The 25,826-nt window shown below is 39.0% G+C and overlaps 1 protein-coding gene across 47 annotated transcripts in view; it reads right to left on the reverse strand.

Annotated features, from left to right (window-relative positions):
• Positions 1–25,826, reverse strand: part of ARPP21 (cAMP regulated phosphoprotein 21) — a 152,979-nt gene that overhangs the window by 58,780 nt on the left and 68,373 nt on the right. For 14 of the 47 annotated variants that reach the window (XR_011527520.1, XM_070577349.1, XM_070577345.1 and 11 more), the window contains exons 11-15: positions 24,468–24,569; positions 18,614–18,651; positions 16,676–16,735; positions 12,354–12,586; positions 3,920–4,153 (exon numbers count right to left, since the gene is read on the reverse strand). Coding sequence is in view for 46 of the 47 variants with exons in the window: in XM_070577349.1 (XP_070433450.1) it covers positions 3,920–4,153; positions 12,354–12,586; positions 16,676–16,735; positions 18,614–18,651; positions 24,468–24,569 (667 nt within the window). In the remaining variant the exon portion in view is untranslated. The remainder of the gene's footprint in view (positions 1–3,919; positions 4,154–12,353; positions 12,587–16,675; positions 16,736–18,613; positions 18,652–24,467; positions 24,570–25,826) is intronic. The other 33 variants (XM_070577359.1, XM_070577356.1, XM_008516639.2 and 30 more) reach the window with 9 other exon arrangements.

The raw sequence follows: 25,826 nt of genomic DNA on the forward strand, positions 1-25,826 counted from the left end.
ACTCTGTTTGAAATATTATTAATATGCTGTGGACCAGAAGGAACAAATGTTTCTAAATAATTGCATATGAACAATACTAAGAATTCACTTGGGCGGTGAGAGATGGCAGGTTTTTCTGAAAAGAAAAGAGAGTATAAAAGATTGATTTTACGCTCACCTAGGAGAGGTCGAAAGAACTGAGGAAAATGAAAGAAGTAAGATGGATGCCAGGGAAGAGACGAAAACAATTTTCTAACAAAGCTAGGGTAAGAGACTTGGTTTTCAAGTCAGGCAATGGTCGCCTCTCTAGAGTCTACCATTTCTACCAATCCAGATGCAATTACAACTGAATATGGGCTGTTAGTTTGAATGACAGCTGCTGAAGACCAAAGGGGAGAGAAAAACTAGTTGGTCCCAGGACTACTCAGTTTAGAAGAGGTTTTTGTGTCAGAAATTGCACAGGTATGCCCAGCAGTGGCTTGTGTGTTGGCACAGGTAAAGAGAGTGCAGTGACAGGTAAGCCAGGGTGTCCGGAGCTGAGCCAGGGCAGAGAAGAGGATTAAGTGCAGAGCGCTCATTCCTCTCAAATGCATGATCTTAGGTGAAAAACTTCTCCACTTCCCCATTGACATGAACAGTGTGTAGTAGATATTATTTTACAAATATATAATTATTGAGCACCTGCACAGTGACTAAGACTTTGTTATCTATTCCAGGGATGCAAAACAGAACAAAACAAAAAAGCAAAACTAAGTATGACCCCTGGGCACAAAGAGCTTCTAAATGTGCTGGTAACAAAGAGATGAACCCAAGGGCAATTCACACTAGAAGCAAAGTAATCATATGCTTTTGGTTCCTAAGACCAAAGCATTTCTGCCATGTACTTGGCAGAAGGGTATTTACTTTTAATAAAAGAGAGGGAGTGAGAAGAAGAGATTTTTCCTTTCCTAGTCCTTAGAAAGTGATCAATCAAATTATGAGGGAGCTACTGATTATGGATAGGCAAAGATTAATTCACATCTTGCAAAGATATGTTTATAGACAGCACACAAAAACTTCATGGTGCATTTAAGAAAAAGGTAGAAACAAGTTGGATAAATAGATGCTAGAAGTCCTGTGAAACAAAAAATATAGTGTTATGGAAGCCCATCAGGAGTTTTTGAAAGAGATCAGACCTGAAATGCTGTTCAAAGTGGAGTCCCTTTCGATGGCATGCCCTGACATCACACACTCGTGAATTCACGCTAGAGGAGGGCAAAGCAAAATGGCAAAACAACATATACGGGCATTAAGGAGTACTTGAGGGACGCCACTGACTGTTGGCATCTCTGGATAGCACTGAATTGAAAGTAAATAGCCAAACAAAGATGAGCTTTCTGTTAAAAATTTCCAAAAGGAAGCTGAGTCCAAGACAGCTGGAGGAAGACCAAACTCAAGAGTCAAACCCAGGCTTGCCTGGCAAGGATGAAGATCTCAGAAAGGGCTAACTTTGAAAAAGAGCCTCTGCAGCAGCTCACTCATCCAGCTGCCTGAAAAGCAAAGAAAGAACCGGCCTGAGTTCTGAGTTAGAAATGAATCAGATGAGAGTTGAGTCTAAGGCCAGACAAAATAAAAAGTCGTGCTTGTATTTGGGGAACTGCAAGAATATATGTGGGCGGGTCTGGCTTCAGTGTGCCAAATGTTTCATACTTAGAGCCAACTCAATTGTGCTGACAAAGGAAGTTTCATCTTTGTTTTATTTAGTAAACATATGACTGGCAGGCACCTTGGTATTTTCAAATCATTGTTTGTCATATTCCTGCTTTAGACAGATATTGTATCATAGTTTTATATATGAGCCACTTTCTCAAATATAAAACATTAGACAAAAAACTTCTCCATTATCCACATCAACATATATAATGGGTAGTAGATATTATTTCAATGATGTGTAGTTATTGAGCACCTATGCCTAAGCATAGTGCCTAAGATTACTTCATTATGCCCTCTAGGGAAGTGAAAAAATAGTCAAGTATGGCTCCTCCCCACAAGGAGCTTGTAAATGTGCTGGCAACAAGGAAATGAACTCAAGGGCAATTCACACAGGAGGCAAAGTAGTCATAGGCTCTCGGTTCGTAACACCAGAGCATTTCTGCCATGTAATTTGGGAGAAGGGTATTTAGGAAAGGGTGAGAGGTCTGGATTTCAGGAGTTCAAGGCAATGACAGGGAAAGATGAGTTCCAGCCCAAAGGGGGCAAATTTTCAGTTTCCATAGTAGAGGCGTATGCAATGCATTAATACATTTTCCTTCTGGTCTAGGGATATCTTCAAGTCTAGCATTTGTCAGATGTGAGAAGTGTGTATGGAGAAGCTGTTCAAGTGTTATCACACCCTTTCTTTAGTTAGGATCCTTTTCAAGGGAGATATTTTAATAACAGCTCTAAATGACTCAATCCAGTGAATAAGAATTGGGACTTGGCATCAGAAAGCGTATTATTATTTTTTTCTTTAAACAAGATTATAGATGATAATATACACATACAGATGCATAACCACACTATCATTACAAATAATATCCCTGCATTATATCCTAAAAAATGCTGTTGAGCTTTTCTGAAACACTTTGTAATTTTGCTTAAAACAAACCGCTGAAAACTAATGCTTAGTACGTGCTCTTGTCTGCAAGCCCTGCGTCTCAATTAACAGTGAAAGAATTGAAGCCAACAGAGTCAGATCATACTTCGGTCAGTGCCCAGAGTAATGAATATGATGCTGGTTGTCTTTTACTTTCCTTTATAGTGCTTACAATGATGCAAATAAAATAAAAGCAATCTAATATTCTCCTTCAAAGTATCTAATCTGAAAGCATTCAAATGATTTTCAATAAAATGATTATGCCTTCTTTTTCCTCAAGCTTATGGCATTTTCAAAATGTCTCAATCAAACACCATGCCTTGAGAATGGCCATATGTTTTCATGAAAATGTAGCAATTATTCAAATAACTATTTTACTATCATTCTCATGTTTCTCTGAATTTCCTAATTACTAGCAGCACTAGACATGTGAGAAGATTGAGTCAGATCACTTTTATGAGATTCTCATCCAGTTTTGCATTTTTAAGTTTAGCTAATCAAGGAAATACTCTGGATATAATATACTGAAAATATCTAACTCTATATCTAACTATTGAGTATCTAAGTATAAAATACCAGACTAATCTAAATCAAATCTCGGATCTATTCTGAGACAATTCAATTTTTTTCAATCTCTATAAAGGCTTCTAAAGCATTGACTAGTCAATGTCAAGCCTTCTAACCCAGGATTTCACAACCATGGCACTGACATTTTGGGCTGGATAATCCTCTGTTGAAGGGGCTGTCCTGTGTATTGTAGGATGTTTAGTAGCATCTCTGGCCTCTACCTTCTTAGATGCTAGTAGCAGTCCCCTCCTCCCTAGGTCATGATGGATTGGCAAATGGCTTTGGAGGCATGAGCAAAATTGCCCTGGTTGAGAAATTTCCCCCATGAAGCAGATGTTCACCAGTCCATCCAAGATACAAAAAAACTTTTGACATAACAACAGGCTGACTGGGGATTTAGTCTGAGAAGCACAAAGTTTTTAATTAGTATATCTCAACTCATCACTCTACAGTCTCTGATCTTAGCTCCTGGGCATATATGAGAGATACCATGATCAGAGAAGAGAGGACAGAGAGGAAAGTGGCTATTTCTGGGAAGTATCTATACTTATATTTATATATCAAGATTGATATCCATATATAGGTACAGATTGCAACTACAGATAGGCTCTTCCTAAATCAAAACCCTACAGAGCAGTTCATGCAACAAGCTCTCCTGCCCAGGAATTTTCGGAAAACTTGCTAGCAAATTTATAAGCTCGCACACACAGACAAACATCTGATCTTGTGTTCCTACCAAAGCAGAGGCAATAAACTAACCTGTATGTGGATTAAGAAGGATGCTTCCAGGTGGGATGCCTGTTGCAGCTTCCAATGGAAGGAGGATGTAGCTGGTGCTGCTGGGAGCAACCTGGCTGCCCATTCCATTCTCCGTATAGGGCAAACAGCCAGGAGAACTGGCTGCCACACCTGAGACCAGGGGTGCACTCTGGAGGGGTTGATGGGTACGGGACAGCGATCCTGAGGAGCCTGCACTGCTGGAAGACTCGGAACCTACCACAGAGATACAAAACAAAGATCATTCAACACAGAGACGAGGAAAGAAACCATAGCTCTGGGTCTAAATGCTTAGTTTTATATAATCTATCATTAAAGAATTTGAGGGGAGTGCTGCAGGTGAGATTAACTAATGTCCCTCCCAGATTTCGGGCTCACATTTTATTGAAATATTTGCTACATATTTTTCACATGTGTCAATTTCCTAGAAAAACAGAGATTAAGAATGAGCACTCTCAGCCTTCTCACATGTCACTAGGGTGATACCTTGGTAAATGGTACCCTAAAGTTCTGAACTCAATGCTGGAAAACTCCCATCACCCTGAGCAATTAATGCCATGGAAATGTCTTACTGAGCTGGAGTTATAAGAACAGAATGACTGGGATGGGTGTTAGAAGACTTCAGTTTAAGAAGGAGTCCTATGATGTGCTCATTATGCAGATCCTTCTAAAGTACTGGTTCTCCAGCATCCATAAAGCTGAATCTTGAAGATAATCTTTTCCCCCAAGATGTGAATAGAACTGGATCACCCCTATTGGGAATGCTTAAGATCTATACCGTATTTCACATATTCCCAGAAGTCTTATTAATGCAGCCAAGAGGTACACCAGGGAGGGTTTGGCCTTCGTGGTAATGATCAAGCATCCTTTAGATAACACAGAAGAGTGAAATCAGAGGGATGTTTGCGGACAGTGGATTTCTCAAACATATCGGTAACTGGATCAGTGTGCAGAAGCCCCCAAGGTGGAATCTAGCCCTCCTCATCTGCCTCTCCTTCCACTGTGGACAGAGAAACACCTGCTACATCCCACGTCCATTAGGCCCTAGCCATCCTTCACTGCAGCCAGAACCAAGCAGCCCTGGCACCCTTGGCCGTGGCTGTTTTGGGCACTGAATATTAACCAGTGTTGGAGAGAAAATGTGCCAAGCAAAATTTCTTCATCTGTGAATTCACACTAATTAGATGATGTCACAGGTTACAGTAATGTGGTATAAGAAGTTTTTTTTAACTATTAGCCCATAACTATTGACTTATGTCATTAAAACTGCATTTTTCTGTGTCATTAAAGGTGAATACATATAAGGAATAGCTAACATTGTTTTCAAGATTCTAAAATGTGCCCATAAATTAAACTGCAGACCTTTTAAAATAAGTAATAGGAATCCAACATGAAGTTGCAGAGCCGAGGAACCATTGGAGAGCATGGCAATTTTTGAGAAGGAGGACAATGATATTTATTGAGCACTTAGTATGTGTGAGCACCTGGATAAACACTTTAATAATAAGTACCATTACTGCCTTTATAGATAAGGAAACTGAAGCACAGAGAAGTTAGATAACTCAAGCTGACTCATACAGCTAGATAATGTCAGAGCTGGGATTCGATCCAGGCAGACTGATTTGGATTTAACCATGACCCACCGCTGCCTCCTGCAAGCACACATATGCGTACACCATGGACTGCCACGAGTGTTCACAGCTGGGTATCTTCTCTGCTTTTCCCATGACTTGATTACTAATAATGATTAAATTCCAGGTTAATTCAGGATGCTCCATCTAACTTTAGAAAGTTGTTTGGGTTCTCAATAATGTATGGGGAGAAAAATAAAGGATGTAAAAGGAAATTTGAAAATGCTAAGAATAGTTTTGAGACCATGTTGCTGACATTATGACCCTGAAGTCACAGCCCCAATGTACACTGTAGTGTTTGTGGACTTGACCGTATGATTTGATGCTGCAGTCCGAATTTGACACTAGTGCAGAGTCAACAGCAACAACAGTAATAATACAACAAAACCTCCTGCCCCCAGACATTTAAGGTCATGCAAAATTGATTCTGCCCATCTCCGGTCTGAGAGGTTAGACAGTGAGAAAGAGTTGGGGCCAGCGAAGCATGTCCCAACTCTGATTTGAGTGTGAGCTGGTGCTGACATGGGTGTGTGTGTCGGGGGCAGGACTGATGCACTTAGACTGAAGTGCCACAATCAAATGACTTGATTTTGGCTTTCAGAAGATGGCCATTCATCCTTGACTTGCAATATCATTTCCTTCTATCAGCTGGGGAAAAGCAGCAGCTTCAATAGGAATAACAAGGAGACAATGTAAAGATAATGTAAATGGTTTGATTCCACAGGTTAAAAGAAGGAAACTAGATTTGGCTTAAACTCTCAACACTTGCAAAGATGAAGACAAATTTAGACCTCCTTGGAGGGGTGGTTCAGCAATCCCATGCAGCCAGGTTTAGTAACCGGCCTTTTTGTCTGGCATATAATCAGCTTTGACCAGCTCGTAAACATCAACCACCTAGAATAAGGTAGAGCAATATTGTGCTCATAGTATTACTGAAATTTTTGATAAAAAACGGATGTTAGAAATGGTGATAAAAGGCACAGGATTAGAAATGTTCAAAGATTTTTTTAAAGATGAAATTCATGTTTGAGAACTTTCCTGTTTTGGGTTCTGAGAGTTAAGATGTTTCTGGTTTCTTTTTTTCAGGGACTTAATGACAGCAATGGCAAATATTTAAACGGCACATTTATGTGACAAGCACTGTGCGAATCACTCTATATGAACTATCTAATTTTCACAGCTACCTCATTTTGAAAATGAGAACTGATCCTCAGAGACATTAAGTAAATTTCCCAAGACCACCTAGTGTGTGGAGGAGCCTGAGTTCAAACCCAGGCGCTGTGACTCCATGGACCAGGCTCTAAGCCTGCAGGTCGTATGCTTACCCTGGAGTCATCCAAGCAAGAACCAGGTGGGGCAAGAGCCCTGAGCAGGCCTGTGCCAAGTTCTAGGAGATCCTGCACGGAACTTCAATGCTACTCACAATAGGATGCTCAGATGTCGATTCTGGACCCTAAGGGGCAGCTAGTGGGAGGTGTAGGGAGAAGATATTGGGGTGAGTGGGTGAGAAGCTCAGGTAAACACTCAACAGAGAGACAGGAAAAAGGAAAGGAGAAAAATGGAAAAAAATTGGGAAAGAGATCATAAGGCAAAGAAAATGGAAAACTGGGAAGGGGCTGGGGCAAAAAGAAAGGGCATGGGCAGATTCCCTTGGAATAAGAGGTTTCACTCCCCAGGAGGAAGCATCTTGAGTTTGGGTTCTAGTTCTGCCATTTACTTGCTGTGTTTTCTTCAAGAAGTGACTGCTTTTTTAGACCTCAATATCCTCTTTTGTGAAATATAAGCCACCAGACTATATGGTGAGAAGCAATGGGGACGATGCTCTTACAGTTCTCCTCAGCTTGACTAAACTTTAGACTGGCTCCTTCCAGACTGTTGGCCCTTTACCTCCCTTTTCTTGTAGCATTTCTGCCCCTTTAAGATGTAAATCTTCTCCCAGCTTCTTACCAGTTTTACAATGCAGGACTGTCTTTCTTAAGGGCTTGGGAGCCACCCCTTTGCAATGTGATCCTCAGGAAAGGTAGTGCCCTTATCTGCCAGTTTCTGTGGGAGGGTAGGGGCCAGAGTTTGATAGGTGCCAATTAGTAAACCCAGATGGCTTAATCAGATTGACCAGTCACCTTTCTAGCATCCTCCAGTACTTCTCCGCTAACTCACTCTAGTGCTTAAAAACTCTCCTGCCTTTTGTTTCAGCAGGGTTGAGCTTAATCTTTCTCACCTATTGCAATAATCTTGACCCCAGTTGCAACAGTTATGAATAAAGTCTTCTTTGCCTGTTAAACTCATCCAATGAAATTTTTCTTTTAGAAAGACTCTGAACAATATATATATTTTTCCTGAATCAATCAATTTAAGAAAGTGTTTCCAGATTCAGAAGCCAGAGTTCAGTACAATAACTGAAATCTTCTGAAATTATAAGGAGGAAGAGAGTATCCAGGATGCATTAGTGTAGTGATGACAATGAAGAAGAGGAAGAAGAAGAAGTGGTGGAAAGATGAGGTGTCTTGTACTGGCTCCAAAAATACTCTAGGATGTAGACAAGGAAGGTGACAACAACAAGAATACCCTTATTCTAGAAAACAAAATACCAGGCCACAGAAAATTATTAAAACAAAATAGAAGTGTCACCTACAAATTGTCCTGAGGAACTAAAGGGATGTTTTGGAAGCATTTAACTGTTTCTCCAAATTGGTTGTTTTTCTTTTTTGTTATGTTAAGAGGTGCAATCACCAACCACCTGGAACCAGTCCAAACCTCACCACAAGAGCAACATTTGCACAGATAGGTTAAAAAGTGCCCAAGAGATGACCTTTGCCTCATTTTTAATGCTACAATCTCTGCTTTGGGAGGGGCGTAGGCCTTATTACCTTGACATGTGATACACGTGGAAGCATGTTTTCCAACTGAGCCTGCGCAAGCAAATGCCCACCTCCCCCTTTTGAATATTCATTCCCCACCCAAAATATAAAGCCCTGAGCTTGAGGACAGCTAGGAAATGATTCCACATGGTCTCCTATTTGCTTCAAATAAACTCTACTTTGTGTGACAACTGCTTCTGGTGGAGAGTCTGATTTTAAAACTCCAGAAAGCAAACCCACTTTGGTTTGATAACAGAAAGACATCCGAATTCTCCGGAGCAGTTGTTCTCAAAGTGTGGTTGAAAACAAGCAATCTGTGCTTTAACAAATCCTTCGATGATTCCAATGCAGTTAAAGTTGAGAAGCCCTGCTCTGGAGATCAAGAGGGAGGGAAATGTGTTGGAACCACTCATGTAATCTTTACTATATGTAGCAAAGATTTTGTTCTTATTATCCATAAACTAAATCAGCGCATAGGTGTTGCTCGGGTCTCTGATGCATATCGAGTAAAACAAAAGACTATCAGGAACTAATACCAGATGTTTGCCCCACCTGGAGACAAGATACCTGCCCCACCCAGAAACCAGATGCCTCTCCAAAACTGGAGACTAGTTCCCTATATAACTAGCTTGTATTCTTTGGTCTGTGAGATGGTTCTTTTGGACATTAGTCAGCCATCTTCCCCCTTGCTGGCAAGCTGTAATAAAACCGTTTATCTCCTACCACCTTGCCTCTGGACTATTGGCACGTCTTGCAGTGGGCAGACAACCCCCTTGGGCAGTAACAACAGTATAACAATGTAGTCTGGGCAGTGTGGAAAGAAATAAATGTCATACTCTTATTTTTCAACCACATTGCCACTACCTTGAAACAGCCAAGGCTGCAGTGCTAGCACCGTTCAAGTCCTCTTCCCAAGGAGGATGGAATGACATCATCTATCTCCACAGGTGTGTGCAGGGCATCTATTAGGTGGTCATTACTGTGCCCAGTGTGGGAGATACAATAAGAGAAAGACATCCCAGGCCTCAAGAGAATGTGCTGGTACATTCGGACTTCAGTAATATGCTTTTTCCATAATGTACAAAACATGTTTCCCCCCTGGAAAAAATCTCATTATTATCTATTTAAAGCTAGAACCTCTGTAATTAGAGCAGGAGAACAGTAACTTAAATGTCACAATTCCAGACTTGGTTTCTGAAAGGTCGAAAAAAAGTTTGCAATTCCACTGTGAACATGAAGTAAAAAATTGGAAACTTGTACAGTTCTAAAGCTCCATGACAGCAAAACTGACAGCTTTGCTTCATAAAACCATCTTGGGAAATTGTAAGTTTGTTTTGACATCTTATCTTGATCTCCTTTAATTTTTTTTTTTTTTTTTTTTTTTTTGCTTTCCATTCCTGCACCTTGACAAGGCTTCAAATGGAGACACTCAGATTAAAAGAAAAAAAAATGTCTGAAGCACTTACAATTTCTAATCATTCTTCAAAGAACAGGCATTTTAGTATTCTTAAAGTGTTTTAAATGTTTCCAAAGAGCTTTGCTTTGGAAAAGCAAAGTGACTGGGGGTTGGTGCATGGAGAATGAGGATTAATTTAAAAATCTTAAGAGCTCTTTTGGTGTGCTGGAATTTTTAAGTGCACCATTTAAGGTACTTGGTTTCTGCATTTTAAGGGGATTTAAAACTATTTAACCTTTCTTAGTTTACAAGGGCTCAAGTGCACCACAGTGGATTTTCTTGACTTCAGTTGCTGCAATAGTGGGATGTAAGAGCAATTAATTAGAGTAAGAAATCAAGAATTCACCAATTGGTGAATAAAAATGACAGAAGCCAGTGTGAGCCCACCTGAATCCTTCCAAGAAGTAAGACATATATGGATATATAAAGTATTGGCTGTGACTAAATGCTATTAATTTTCTGCCTATGTAGGAAAACATGAGATAATTTCTTAGGAGGAATTTTGTCAACAACATAATTATGTTAAACCATTAGCATAATGAGCCCAGATTTCACAAAGAGATCCCCTTAAGATGAGTGTTGAAGCTTGGTTGGGAAAGTATTCATAGTCTCAGAAAGCCCATATCTAACGTCTGGTTGGTGATGTCTATTCACCATCCCTGGCCCTGGCCCTGGCCTCCAACTCACCTGCAACCCCAGGCCATGAATGCACCACCAGTATAACCTGACACCCAGGCCATGTCATGGAATCACAACTCGCAAGCCCCACCTTAGCTGAGAGTCAGGGCCTCTGAACTTCTAAGGCAAAACCAAAACCAAACAAAAGCAATTACATACGAAAACCACAAACTTAAGTCCATGTAATACACTACTGAATGGTCATCTGTCACCTTCCTGGGATTTTATGAAGTAGTTTAATTGCGAATAGTTGAAAATAATTTGAAAACAATGTGAGAGATTCTCGGGAGGCAGAAGAACTAGGAATGGCAGACCATGTTGGGTGTTTTGCAGACTCATATGAACTCCATGGTGTTGATGCTGCTGTTAGTGTAAAGCTGTTTCAAGTTCTGCTTCTCCTGGATCTCTCAGCATCATGCACCTCCCAAAGACTGTCCAGGCAAACTTGAACCACCTAAGACCTCCGAAGACCACGGTTCACTTAGCAGACAAAACAGGAAAAACCGCCTCATGAACCTGGCTACCTGGAAACTATAAACCTTTCTGAAGGTCACTTCCCTTATCTGCAAAGAGGGGATGAAAACATTAAGTGGGAATAATAAAAATAAACAAGAACTGGGGGCCGGCCCCGTAGCTGAGTGGTTAAGTTTGTGCGCTCCACTTCAGGGGTCCAGGGTTGGCCGGTTGGAATCCTGGGGGCAGCTCTACGCACTGCTCATCAAGCCCTGCTGTGGCGGTGTCCCGCACAGAACAACTAGAATGACCTACAACGAGGATGTACAACTATGTAGTGGGGCTTTGGGGAGAAAAGAAAAAAGAGGAAGATTGGCAACAGATGTTACCTCAGGGCTGATCTTCCTCACTGAAAACAAAAAAGAAAGAAGGAAAGAAAAATAAACAAGAACTAGTGCTTATTAAGGGCTAATAACTTGCCAGGCATTATTCAAATTGCTTTGTGTATATTAACTCTTAGTCTTAACAATAACCTTGCAATATAGGTACTATTATTATTTGCATTTCTCAGATAAGGTAACTGAGACACAAATAGGTTAAATAACTTCCTAGGATTGTACTAACAGTATGCCAAAGCAGGAACTGAAATTATTAATATTATAATTATATCACAATGAGGTTTTTACTTTTTTAAAGATTGGCACCTGAGCTAACAACTGTTGCCAATCTCCTTTTTTTCTTTTCTTCCTCTTCTTCCCAAAGGCCCTCAGGACATAGTTGTATATTGTAGTTATAGGTCCTTCTGGTTGTGGCATGTGGGAGGCTGCCTCAGCATGGCCTGATGAGCGGCGCAATGTCTGTGCCCAGGATCTGAACCAGTGAAACCCTGGGCCACCAAAGCAGAGTGTGTGAACTTAACTACTTGGCCACGGGGCCAGGCTCCCGCAATGAGGTTTTAAGGAATAAATCATAGTATTAAATGTTAAAAAACAGTTAACCTTTCTTAAATAGTTGCCATGTGCAGGTGCCTTGGCAGCCATTTTTGTATAAGTGATCAAAATTAAACTTACAATAGTCTACTGAGGGGAGTTAGAGTAATATTCTACTATAACCTACATTTGATAGATAAGAAAACAAGATTAGAGAGGTTAGTAATTGGATCTAGGCACACAGCTAGCAAGAGGGAGCATTGGTAATTAAATTGTACCTTCTGACTCCCCATGTATCCCAGTAATTAATATCACCATCACTAGTTAACTTGAAGTCAGAGGGAATGGTGACTGGACGGCTTGGGTGGAATCCAGAAAATACCAGAGGACATAAACCCATTCATTACTAACTACCTGCTTTGGACAGCTTCCCGGTACTCCTGGTACTGGATGTGCTATCACCCCTGGTCAGCACCGTGATGCCCCCAAAACTCGCCGTCTTGGTCATGGCAGGCTTGAGATTGCGGTTGGAGCTATCAGAGTCTGTGCTGCTCCAGGCCCTTTGGTGGTCGGACCATTTGAGTTCGTTCTCCGAGCTGCTCTGCCGACTCCCAGATGTTCTCCCTGAGCCATCTCTGTTGCCCCTGGAGCACGGCCATCAGAAAGATGCACAGGGACAGCGTTACATTCTATAAGCAGCATGGACATAGAGTGGGACCTTTCTTGGAAGAGTCGTCTACACAAGACCCTTCTTGTCAACTCTTTCCATTAAACCTGTTGCCCCAGAAACGGTGCCACAAATACCTCATTGATGTACAGACAGGTAACATGTCACATGTAACACTCATGTTATAAACAGAAAAACCAAATCTACAAATGTCACACGATCCCTCTGCCGGTGAAGGAGAAACAACTAGAAAAACATAGTATAAAATACAATTATTAACTTCTCTTGTGGAGAGGAAAGGGGGATAAATTCTCCTGACCCAAATCAACAATGAATCAACGTTTGGAAACAATTATAATCCTGAATGATCGTAAAAGCAATTCTCACTGAAGAAGAGTTTTGATTCTCCCTTTAGCATTAAATAATTGGACCATGGAAATGTACACAGTTCCAGAGAAACAATTTATTCATTTATTCTCTAACTTTATGAGATATATATCTGAATTCATTAAGGCTTTGACAAGACAGCACAGAAATCACAGAAATGACTTTGCTAACAACTTGTGAGAATTTTGCCTGAGAAGTTTAACCTTCAGGGGCAGAGGAAAGAGCCCTTTAATATTTTTCACGTAGCAAAGCTTGTGATAATAACAGCAGTGTAAACACTACACTGACACGAAACTTTCCAAAGGGATCAATGGAAATAACAAAAAAGCTCCATAGGTGAAAGAACACATTGGTTCAAAATTCAAATAGAAAAAAGAATGAATGTATTGGAAGAGATCCAATAGCCAGAAGTGAATTTTGAAGATTCCAGAGTAACTCTAAGCAGTGTACAAAATTGCATGTGTTTGACACAGAAAGTTGATGAAAATTGCATTTTCATTGGTTTCTAATCTGCTTAAAGAGTAACTTGGTTAATATTTTCAAAGCTTTTTCTGCAGTTGGAAATAATGTATCATTAAAATACTCTAAGATTCTCATGGATTACAAATAAGTAAAAAAGACAGAAATCCTGGGCAATAGATATAACCCTTAATTTCAATTCTCTATGCAACATGACATACTCAAGTCTTGATCCAATCTCACAGATGCAAACAGAAGCTTTGTTAATAAATATTCTTCTAAAGACAATAATGCACTATTGAGCTGCTATGAGTATACATATCTGATTGAAAGACCCAACATCCAAATTGTACAGAAGGTAAACAGAAAATTTTAGATTTTGCCTCAACTTTACTTACTAAACTTTTTCTTTTATTTCATGAAAACTTAAAAAGGTAAATAGACCCAAGATATAAGGAAAATGAAATAGTTAATCTGTGATGGGAACTTTGTAAAGTGAGGGGCACAAGGGGAACAGAAAACTCAAAAGCAAAAAGCACTAAGTACCCTGCTGTCGTCTGTCAATGCTTCCTTACAAACATTCTGTGTTCTCAGTACCTCAGGGATAGCTGGTTTTAGAAATAAGGACCATCTCAAAAAAGACCAGGTTGCAAGTAGGAAGTATCAAACACTCCCCAATGGCCAGGTGACTTTAGTGCTTAAACACTTTTGAAATTCAAGGAAGTCAGAGGAGACAGGGTGAGAAAATTAGCATTTTCAAGGGCTTGGTGCTCCTTTCCTGGATATTTCTCTTTCAATCTCCAAATTCAACTTCATTCTTTTCCCATATAATTCTGATTAATTTGACCCATCCTTGACAAAGCCTGGCTAAATCATTATTTAGCAACTGGGAATGCCCCAGGGATGTAACAATAATCTCATTTGTAGCTAATTTGGAATGCTTATTACAGGAAAAGATTTGGAGTGGTCCTTAGCCTCAGCATGCAGGATGCATCAGAAGGCAGCTCTCCATATGGGGGTGATCATCACTAATTCGGCTTCAATTATCCCTCTCCCCATGAACTCTGTACCTCCATGGGAGGAATCCAGACTTCCTCTCAATGCCAGTGTGGCTAGGCCTTTCTCTGCAAAGGAGGCGTCCCCCACTATTCCTGGGTGCAAACTAGAGTGCTGTAGTTTGCATCCTTCCCTCTGGCACAGCTTCTTCGAGAGTACTGGGTAGTTCCTCTAGACTTGTGCCACATCCCCTGGCCAATAAGCCAACCTAAGATTTCCTTAACATCTTCTACCTCTACTCTACCAGCTCAAATAATCCTCTCAAGTCAAGATCTGTACATTTTAAAAGAGGGAATTTAAGCGTCTGCTTTAGACAGCTGGCATTAATGAGATTCAAAATAATGCAACTAATTCTAATTTATGATCTCTAGATATTCAAATATTGAAACAATATTTTATAATGCACTATCTCTTGATTATTCACCTTAACACTGGAAAGGTGAGGTTCAGAATTGAATTTCATATCTATTTGGGTGTGCAATCACAGGCATCATAGAAAACATATGCACAAGTGCCTTCCCATCCTGCCTAAGTTCAGTTCTGGTCCCCTCCTACTGGACACCAGAAGGACAATGGTAATGAGATGTTTGGCCATCAAGAGGAGCTGGTCCTCTTGTATGTAGCTAGAACTTGATCCCAGGGTAGTCATAAAGCATATATTCTAAGTTCTGTTTCTGTGCTGAATAACATAACTAACATTTATTTTCCCTCATGTCTGAACATGACATTTTTTTGCCCAAGTTAGGTAGGATGGACACTTTGAATTGCTTTTACCATTGTGTGGACGGCTTTGTGCTAAATCATTTTCCTAAATCTCTGTGCTTGGTGATTTTGGTGGGTGATGGCATCTGTATTTGGAATAGCTAACCTGAGTAGATGGTAGCTCAGGTTAGAGACCAGATTTGGGACTCTGTAAAACTAATTAGCCTATGGGGACAGGAATGTGTATTTTATCTAAAATGCCTAAACAAACCAGGTCATGGTGTGTGAGTGCAGGAGTTCTGGTAAATTCTAGTCCTTCTCTAGGCTTTACAGGGAAAAATGCAAGGTTAGTTTCTTAATCTTCAAGTGTGAAAATTGTGTAATGATACAAGAGGAAGGCATTAGATCATGTAGTTCAACCTAGAAAAGTGAAGGAAGGTAAAAAAAAAAGATATTGATTTTTGTTTCTACAAAAGGGTAAAGGGAACAAATTACTCTAATTTTTCTAATGGTGCCGTCCTAAGTTCAGATTTATTGCAAAAAGATACTTTCTAAGTACGCAGTCCATTTACTTTTCTTGGTACTTTCTTTCTTCTAAGTGGGCAAGAGTTTTTGTTTGTTTTGCCTTTCCTACAAAGAAATGAATCTTAACATTGATAAAAGCACTAACATATTAATATGTGTTTTAGGTATTGAGTAAGTACCTGTGTATCCTCTGCCCTATAATGGATGCTAGAGACACTAGATGCTAGAGATTTAAGAGTCCTGAGAAAACGGGTGTGGCCCCTCTGCTTTCATGAAGCTTCTAGCCTAGCTTACAACTTTATACATAAATCATATACATATATATATATACACCCATATATAAGAAATAAATATATATTTATATACGTATATATCTTTGTGTGTGTGTGTGTGTATATATATCATCCATTACTCTTCTCCCACACAGATCTTGATTTAAGCAGTTTATTACAATTAGAAGCAATCCCATATTTCCTTTAGAAATAAAATCTGTACTTGAAAAAAACAATGTTTGAAATATTATGATGGATAGTAGTAGCTAAAAATCAACTACTCAGAGTTATCATTGATCTGTTTTCCAGTGTTGGGAATGTATATACAATTGTAACCTGTCAGAGAAACTTTAACTCAGTGTAATTCACCAAAGTTGATTTGAGAATGTTAAATCAGCATGCTGTCAAAGTTAGCCTTTGAGGAAAAAACAGAAAATCAGAGGAAGAACACTAAAGGATTGTATGCAAAGCAATGGTTTCCCAGTCCCGTCTCTCACGTTATCCAATATGGCTTCAACACTAGCTCTGTAACAAGTTTTACAAAGAGATAACCGAACATATTTTATTTCATGAACAGAGATATTTTACACTAATACACTTATATTTAACATTGATTCTGCCACATAATCTGAAAACACAGTTTTAAAAAAGTAAACCATACCAACCGAAAGAGCTGTCTTTTCTTATACGTCTCATTGCATATGTTACTGTCTTCCAAGAGCCTACTGGAAATGAAAAACATGATTTTTATGATATAAAACCTAAAGGAACTGAATGCTGTATGTTAAATGGATGTGTACTCTACTATAGCATATCTGTCTTGCAAATCAACCCCATATACCATGTTTTATTTGCATGATGTTGAAGTTTGCCATGACAAATTAATGGCAGCATGATTTTTCCCTACCCTAGAATTCAGGCACTGATGCTAGATAAGGGAGTAGGAAGGGAAGAGGAAATAAAGGGCATGGAAGAGAAAAGGAGAATAAAAGAAACTGAAACAGATATAATGGATATTTAATTAAATATTAGTTGTGATCTTTTTTCTTTGAGTAATGTTAAAGTTATTCCCTATTTCTTGGGGATAGTGAAATATTGGCATTCCAAATGCAGTATCCAAGAAACATATGTATTTTTGTAGGGAATCCACTCAAATTATGTTTTTACTTTTTGGGAACATCAAGACTTGTTCTTATATTCAATGCACGAATGTGACCAATTACTGTATTGATGAATATAATCTAGTGTGAATATAAGGAATGCTTAAATGCATTAGTAGTCTTCTTTACAAAACCTGAGTAAATGAATAAAATTAGGGAGTAAAATAGGGAAAAATCACTGGCAAGATGATTAGAGAAAAGGGTTTCCCACTAAATGAATTATAAATGCTCACTTAATCATTTTGGTAAGGATATCGAAATTTGGAATGCTTCGGAATCAGCCCTGAGATGTTGATGCTCATAAATTCTAAATTTTACTGTAAATAGGGAATACTTGTCTAAATCTGTATGGATTTTTGAGGTTGTTTTTGAATGTCTTATATGGACTTGTTTTCTACTTTCATCCCTTCTTCTAAAAGAGGCTATTCAATTGAGGGTTTAGTTACTTGAAGATTTCTAACGCTAATATGAATGATGGCATTTTTTTTTTAACCAGTCATCTCTAATACCTAGTTTAAATTTTCTCCAAGTACTGGAATTTAATCAAACAGCCTCCATTTTAATCAATTTTATAGGGGCACGCATTAAGCTGACACCTGAAATAAAATTAACTACCACTTTTTTAAGAGATACCATATTTCCATTCCAAGTTGCCCATTTTGATGCATCTTAAATGTGACTGGCACAGCTAAGGTGGAATACCTTACTCCTCCCTTGAAAATCTGCAGGAATTCCTTACTCCCCCCTTGAAAATCTGCAATTAAATCAACAGAGCATTTTAAGATCTATGTCAGTTTAGAACTATTTTTAAAAAGTGTATACGAAATTTGAAAAATTTCTGCTCTTATGCTCAAGGATTTATATAAATTTTATAACCCATTTATTTCATCACCATCACTTCCCCCTACTAATTCCCATGTTAGGAAATTTGGACCATTTTAGGTAAGATTTCCCATGCCTTTTATGAAGACTAATAGATGGTATAGAATGAGAAACTTAAAATAATATTCAAATTATTATTTGTATAGCTATACATAATTATGGGGCACAGAAAGGGGTTGATGATAGCAAATATATAAGTACTTTTTGCAGCCTAGTCAATAAGCCAATGAAACTGCAAATTCCTATGTTGTCTTAACATTTACACTTTTTAATGCCTGGAATTAACAGGAATTACACCTTTGGAAGGAAGAGAAGTTGAGACTCTAAATAAGGAAAATGTTTAAACTCATGGGTGAAGTTTTTCACCAAATTAAATAGTTTTTACACATGCTAAATAACACATACGTCTGGGCATATAAGTGTGTACACACAGATATATGTATTTATTTATACATATATTCAAGCACACACTTATATATGGGATATATATCTATGAATATACAGGACACACATGACAGACTTTGTTCCCCTAAAGATACGAAAAAGAAACTTTCATTTTACCTGTTTTCCACATAAAGGTTTTCCTGGGAGCAAACTGACTGTAAAATAAAAAAAAAGGCATTGTATCAGACGTTCTGGATATGCTGAGGGATCCCAAATCCTTGCCTGATTTTAAAACTACTTTTCCCCTCCAAGAGGAAAAGAATTAAGAAAACTATGTGCTGTTTTTAGAAAAAAATGGAAATAAAAAAGGAAAAAATAGGTTAGAGTTAGAAGCGTAACTATTCCCATGCAGCACACAGTACTTTTCCATCAGGGCATCTCCAGGTTTCAGACAGATTTAGCCTGTTCATCATCAAGGTCAGAGGAAGAGAGACATGAATGAAACTGCCGGAGAAATGAGTGACCGTCGGATCCTGAGCTAGTGGCTTTCTCTGGGGCTGCAGAGATGCAGCCACCAAACAGAGGCAAAAGAAGGCATTCAGATCAAGGCAGAACATGCAATCCTGGCATGATCCACCTGAGGCTGCAAGAGCCAGAAAGGCAGAATCCTGTCATTATTACCTGGCAATGATAAACTCTCATGAAATAAACAGACTGACTGCAAGACTCTCAACATCGAAGTGACACCATCAATCAATCTGAAGGACGGAGGGTGGGCAGAAGACAAGTGAGAACAAAATGAAGCTAATTAGAAAAAAAAGATGCCAAGCTTCATCTAACATTTCTTGGGTTTTCACACAGAAAACCAATGACTTTCTTCTCTGCTTCCTTTTTCCTCACACTCATCTCTCCACTATCTTGTGTCTAATACACGTAGGGAAGATAAAATTCCATTCTCATTTCGTGCTGGAGAAAGGCAGATCAAATTAAATTTTAACAAACAGAAAAAGAGAAGTCTAAACAAAATGCGGTGCAAGGCTCTGTAATATGGCAACTATGTATTAGAAATAATAATGACCTTTCAATATTGAATCCTTGAATTAAGCGATGCTGCTAATGTAACCACTCCTCAGACAGGCAAAGAGGATATTGGTTTCTCTTTCCATTTTACGGGAGAAATCATTTCCTTCCACTAACTCAAAGGGCTAAATTTGGGCATAATCCTTTCCTCAGTGGTCTGAGCATTTCAGTGAGGGCATCTCTAGAACCATTTCTTTTAACCTCTGAGCACTTAACACTCATTCTGAAGATCAGGTGTGCAAAAACTTTATTTAACAAAAAGCAAAAAACAGCCAATTAAGAAAAAGCTTTTCAGAAAATATCTTTTTTCTTTTTGACATTTAATTTTATAAAACGAAACATATAAATGATGTGCCATTGACATTACTCCGATGAAGATCTGTTTAGAGTAAACAAAATATCCTACTGTCTTTATTTCCATTGGTTTGGTTTTTCTACCAGCTTGAGTCAAGTCACAGTATGTGAAAGAAAGTGAGATTGTCTCAGATACATTATGAATTCAATACTTTGTTACTTGTCAGCTCTTGCAGTTGCAAAGAGGTCAATTACATTAATAATGTTCTGGCTGGGTAGCGAAATGACTGAGACTCTCCTATTACTTTGAAGGAGTTGATCAAAGACCTACTGACCTCTTCGGACTTATTAATCTAATAGCATTTTGGGGAAAGTTAAGCAGCCCAAACTCTCTGAATTAAAAAATAAGGTACCTGCAAGTCAAAGATCACTTTCCCCAAAACAACTGTCAACAGTATTTTTCTGATTTTTATAGAAAGGTTCTAAAAAATCATCTCAACATCTCTCTACCACATTTCATAAATAAGACTGAGAAGGTTATAGGCTGTGATTCAGCAGCTGATGAAAAAAAACTTTTTAAAAAAGTAGTATTAATAACTTGCAAATTTTAATAGCAGAGAAAGATAAAATTGTCACGGTATTTAAGTGCAGCATTCAAAGCTGTCATTTATATGCATTCTCAGATATAAAGGGCTCATGTTTCTCTTTTTTAAAGGAGATAAATGGTTTTGCCTAACGGGTTACAGAATTCTCTTCGCCATTACACCCCCAGTCCAGGTGACACTGCACACGCCCTTATCCTCAGTTCTCAGTGAAGAGGAATCCTAGTTCATGCAAAGGAGACCCCTGACAAGCTCCTCCTCGAGTCCCTGTTTATGCAGAAATATCCTTCAGAAATTACCTGCCAGGCAAAATATGTCTTTCTTAAATATATTGCTTTATCAACTTAACCTTCCTAAAGCTAGCAACATCTCATAGGATTAATCACAAAATAAGCTGAAATTCTTGCCAAAGGAAACAAAAGTTATATTTCAATATTTCTAACTACAAAAATGTGATTGTTTATTATTTGAGAACTAAATTGTTGTGTGCCCTGACTTAACAACAGTTTAGTTCTCAAATAATAAATAAACTTGTCTTACCTCAAGATACCAAAATTCTCAATTATATTGGAAAAATTTTCTAGACAATCCCAAATAATCTGCAAATTTTGATTGTGCACTTACATACAAAAGCACACCCAAACACACACACACCCCTTAGACACAAAGATATATTTGTATTATATTCAAGAGCCCTTCTAATTTTAAAATAAATTTGTATTTTGCTAAAGTGTAAATACGAGGAAGTATTTCTCTATAACTCTCCGTTGTAACTTCAAGTAGAAAAAAAAACTCTACTTAAGTATATCAAAATTTGAACCTGTTTGAATGACTCCGCTATATAATAATTGGTGAGGAAAGCTGATTTTATTACCTCAGTTTTTAAATTATGAAGACAGTAAATTAAAGACCTGCTAAGAAAAACATTAGGCATCTGTAACTTGGTTTCCTTATGCTGGATTCTTTGCATTTGTTTCATAATTGACTTAATACACTTTAATTAGTATCTTGTGTACTTCAACAATTTGGGAATCTAAAATTGCATAGATGAAATTTCCTGAAATTGTCCTGTCTTTATATAAGTGGTAAGGAAGATTTGTTACTGTAAGTACTTAAGAAAGTTCATATTGCTGTTATGTGCTTGAGTTTGTGTTGATAGACAATATAGTAATATCCTGTTAATACAGGGTGGCCCCCAATGATCCCCACCTCTCAGCATTCACAACCTTGTGTAGTCCTCCCACAATGTGCCTGGGCTGGTCTCTCTGTCCAACAGAACACAGCAGGAGGGAAGGTATGTCACTTTCAAGATTAGGTTATAAAAGACTCTTGCTTCCATCCCTTTCTCTCTTGGATCACTGGCTCTGGTGGAAGCTAATTTCCATGTCTTGAAGACACTCCACAGCCTCTGGAAAGGTTCATGTTTTGGGAACTGAGATCTCCAGCCTATAGCCAGCAAGGAACCAAGACCTGCCAACATGTGAGTGAGTTTGGAAGCAGATAACCGCTTCATCAGACCTTCGAGGTGACTGCAGCCCCAGCTGACAGCTTGACTGTAACTCATGGAAGACTTTGAGCCAGCATCACTCAGCTCAGCCTCTCCCAGAGTCCTGACTCATGGAAACTATGAGATAAGAAGTATTTTTTTGTTGCTGTTCTAAGGTGCCAAACTTTGGAATAATTTGTAATGCAGCAATAAATAGTTAAAACAGGGAACACCAGTGGTATAACTGCATTGTCTCTACAGAGCTATCATACTAGGGGGACACTGAGCACTTTTTTTCTCCCTCTAGGAAACTGGCTCTTAGCCTTTTAAGGGTCATGGAAACTTACACCAATATGATAAACACTAGAGATCTTTTCCTTGGAAAAATGCACATATGCTCATAAACATAATATTTTGCAGATGACACCAGGAATTTTATTTAATCTTGGAAGCTGTTCTATGTGTATACATTGGGTACAGGATGCCGATTAAACAACTTCTGCCCTAGGAGATCAGAGACAACATAGTGTCAGCAACAGGCCGGTGCCCCACTTGAATTAGTAAAGCCAGAGGTGTTGACCGCCAGACAGCCTATCCAAGGAGCTCACACCTCTACTCCTGCATAGAGAAGAAGCCACAGCATTGTAAAGAAGGCTGCCAACTGATTTCATGGCTAGAAAGGCTATGACAATACCTTAGCATTTAAGCTTTCTCACATCTGTCTGCTTTTACTTTTTAAAAAATGTTAACACAGCATGTAGCCATAGGGGCTTTAAACGGCAACACTTGTCTTCAGTCTTTCACCTGGGACACAGGTCCCTCAATATCAATCTCCTTTATAGGGATGTAGGGAAGTGCAATGTGTAAAGGAAGTCAAGCTGACCCCTTCTCCCTTGATCTCTCTAGAGACATGAGAATCCACAAATGAAGTACAGCCACACAAGTGTCATCCTCATCACACGCAGGCAGCAGTGACGTTACTTTCTGTCACCTAGCTCTTGAGTGTCTGGCAATGTGACACAACTTTGGGGAAAAAAGGATAATGTTATTTGTGCATTATCTGGATGTTTAGTATTATACGACTTGCCAGGAACACAGTAAGAGGGAAAATGTGTGCATGTGTGTAAGAGAGAGAGTAAAGAATTTAGAAAAATTAGCCTTCAGAAAAATTCCTCTCCGTGAAGGTCATCAGATAAGAGTATACTACCTCCAGGCCACCATAGGCATCCTTACACTATCGCGACTAGCATAGATCTTCTCATCACTTCATTCCTGTATCCAGCAAACACAGTTAAAGACTGTGTCAAGCTGTGCTATGCACTATCAATAATTCTGACCACAATAAAAATCTAAGTAGCCCACACATATGCAGAATCTTCTAGAATTGTACCTGGACATCATCCAACTACGGCTACCTCCATCTTCCTCTCTCACACTCTCCTAATTCCAGAGCTCTGGGTCAGATTATTCAATCATCAAAATTCTATTTTAGTGTATCCAAGAAAGGCAGAGAAGATCTAGAAGAGATAATAGAAATCCATGTAAATGTGAAAGAAATTCAGAGTGTTGCTTCCTCTACAGCTTCAGATTAAAGGAGCCGGTACCAGCTGGAGGATCAGGGAAACTGGCTTAGGCTGGAAATCTCTAAGGACAGCACTCCTTCTGGTGCTAAGCGCTGAAGCCTGGGTCTCTAGACTGGCCTCGTAATCCCCTCCAGGAGCAAATCACAACAGGAGGTCAGAAGCCCTCCCTGACTTAGTAAAGCTGGAAGTGTTGGCCACAGAGAGTCTATACAAAGGAATTAGAGAGGGAAGAACCCACAACATTTTAGAAGGCTGCCCAATGATTTTGTGGAATGGAAAAGCCATGATGATAGCTTGCCCTTTTCAGTTTTTTGCATTTAAATTCAACTTTTTTTTTCACCTTATAATTTTTATTTAATTTAATTGCATTTTATTTTGGCCACAGTGGGTAAAAGGATAAAAAAATCCCAACCACATTTTCTTTGTTGGGATTTGAACAAAAGAAATTGTTTTATGATTATTTCCTTAAAAGTTGTTCATAGAACTAATTTGATCTGAAATTGAGGGGGAAAATGAATATTACTATTCACCTGTGATATAATAAAATATCCATAATTCCTAAGAATGAAGAAAATTCTGCGTGTGTGTGATCAACAGATTTTTCTTTCTTTTTTCTAATTGTCTCCTCTTCACAATGTTGATATTAAAAAGACTTACAATGTGCTATCTGCTGGATAATATGGATATGAAGATATTTCTTCAAATCTGGCAACATCTCTCTGTCCTTAAGTTCTATTTTGCTGACCCAGATTATACCTCTGTTCGCCCACAGGTCATACCCTAGGAACATACGCAAACACTTGGCTATTTTTCCATCACTTCCCTGAACCAGGTCCTCTTCCAGAAACACCTCTAGTTTGCTGCAGTTCAATTTGTTCCCTGGCTCCAGCTTCCTTAGTCCCTGCCAACTCGCTGTCTGGGAAACGAGGCTGCCTTACTGCTGATGGAAAGACCGCACTAAAGAGGCAATTAAAATAACTACTCACATCATGTGCAAATATTCTCTCCCTCACTCTCTGATATTCCTCTTCTCTCTCTTCAATTGATTTACTTCGTCTGTCATCTCTAAATGGATGCATTCTGTTTTGCTGAACAGAAAAAAGAAATCAGGAGGGTTATCCAAATTGAGCTGTTAGAAATCTGCAGTTAAGCAACTGTCAGCTGAGAATAATAAATGTTCACTTAAACAAATGGAGCAGGAAAAGTCTTACTCCCTCTGGTCCCTAAGTAGGCTGTGGTGGGGGACATGTGTGGTGTGTGTGTGTGACACCCAATGGCAGATCTTTGTTGCTCCTGGTTGTTTTCTCACTGGATGCAAATAGTACAGGTGTTTCCAGAATGCAAGCACTCGGATGGCCTCAGGTGTTCAGCCAGTTCAGCTATGTGTGGGTCACCACTGATGGGTTCTGTCTCCTTTGTTAACCTGTGCGATTTTGACTCCTTAAAAGGAGGCAGAATGCTGGTGAAAAAAGAAGTGGCTAGTTCAAGGTGGCTAAGAGAACCAATAGCTTTGAAAACCTGAGTAGTGGAAAAACAGAGCAAGAGAATAACGAAATGGGCAGAAAGGAAGATCTGGGCACTATTTCTCTACATTCTAAGTTGTGTTTTCATTCGCTCAGTGACTGATCCTGTGATCTGCATCTAGCACAGAGAGTAGAAACTAAATTTGAAAAGCCTGCTTGTTGATTAGGGTCAATATCAAGATGTCTAAAGGAACAATTCAAAGAACCCAGCATGAGGACTGCTCTTCTTCAGCCTTCTGAATCACTTCCTACATCTCAAAGACCCTCCCATCTTATTCTTGCCATTCCTCACAAAATGCTCTGTGCTAACCACATTCATCCATCCATTCAACAAACACCCACTAAGTACACGACACAGGCACATGTTTCAGAGTCAACGGGAGCCACAGTGTAGCTTGGTGGTGGTGGGAGGAAATGAGATACAAACGATGAACAGGTTTAAAAAAAAAAGTGCGTCAGAGATGCACACAGTGGCTTACAGTGACTCACTGAGAGTAATTAAAATAACAACTTGAATGAGATGCATATTGTCTTACCTTTAAGAATTCTAAAGCAGTGTCATTTTTCAAAAAATTTATTTTGATTGTCAGAGACACAAAGTATAATTGTAATGGCATTTATATAACTTTCTACCATTCTTGTCATTTAAAATTTGTTTTCTTTTGTCATTTAGTCAATTTTCTTCCTAATCATCCTGGATTCCACAGCCCCTCATCTGGAGAAGAGATTTAGTCAAGTCTCTCCGCCCTCATCGAAGTACCATGAATAAGGCTACTCTAGAAAACATTTTGTTTTGTCACAAGCAAAATACACATAAGGATA

This window comes from Equus przewalskii, chromosome 15 (assembly GCF_037783145.1).
Source record: "Equus przewalskii isolate Varuska chromosome 15, EquPr2, whole genome shotgun sequence".
Classification (NCBI taxonomy): domain Eukaryota; kingdom Metazoa; phylum Chordata; class Mammalia; order Perissodactyla; family Equidae; genus Equus; species Equus przewalskii.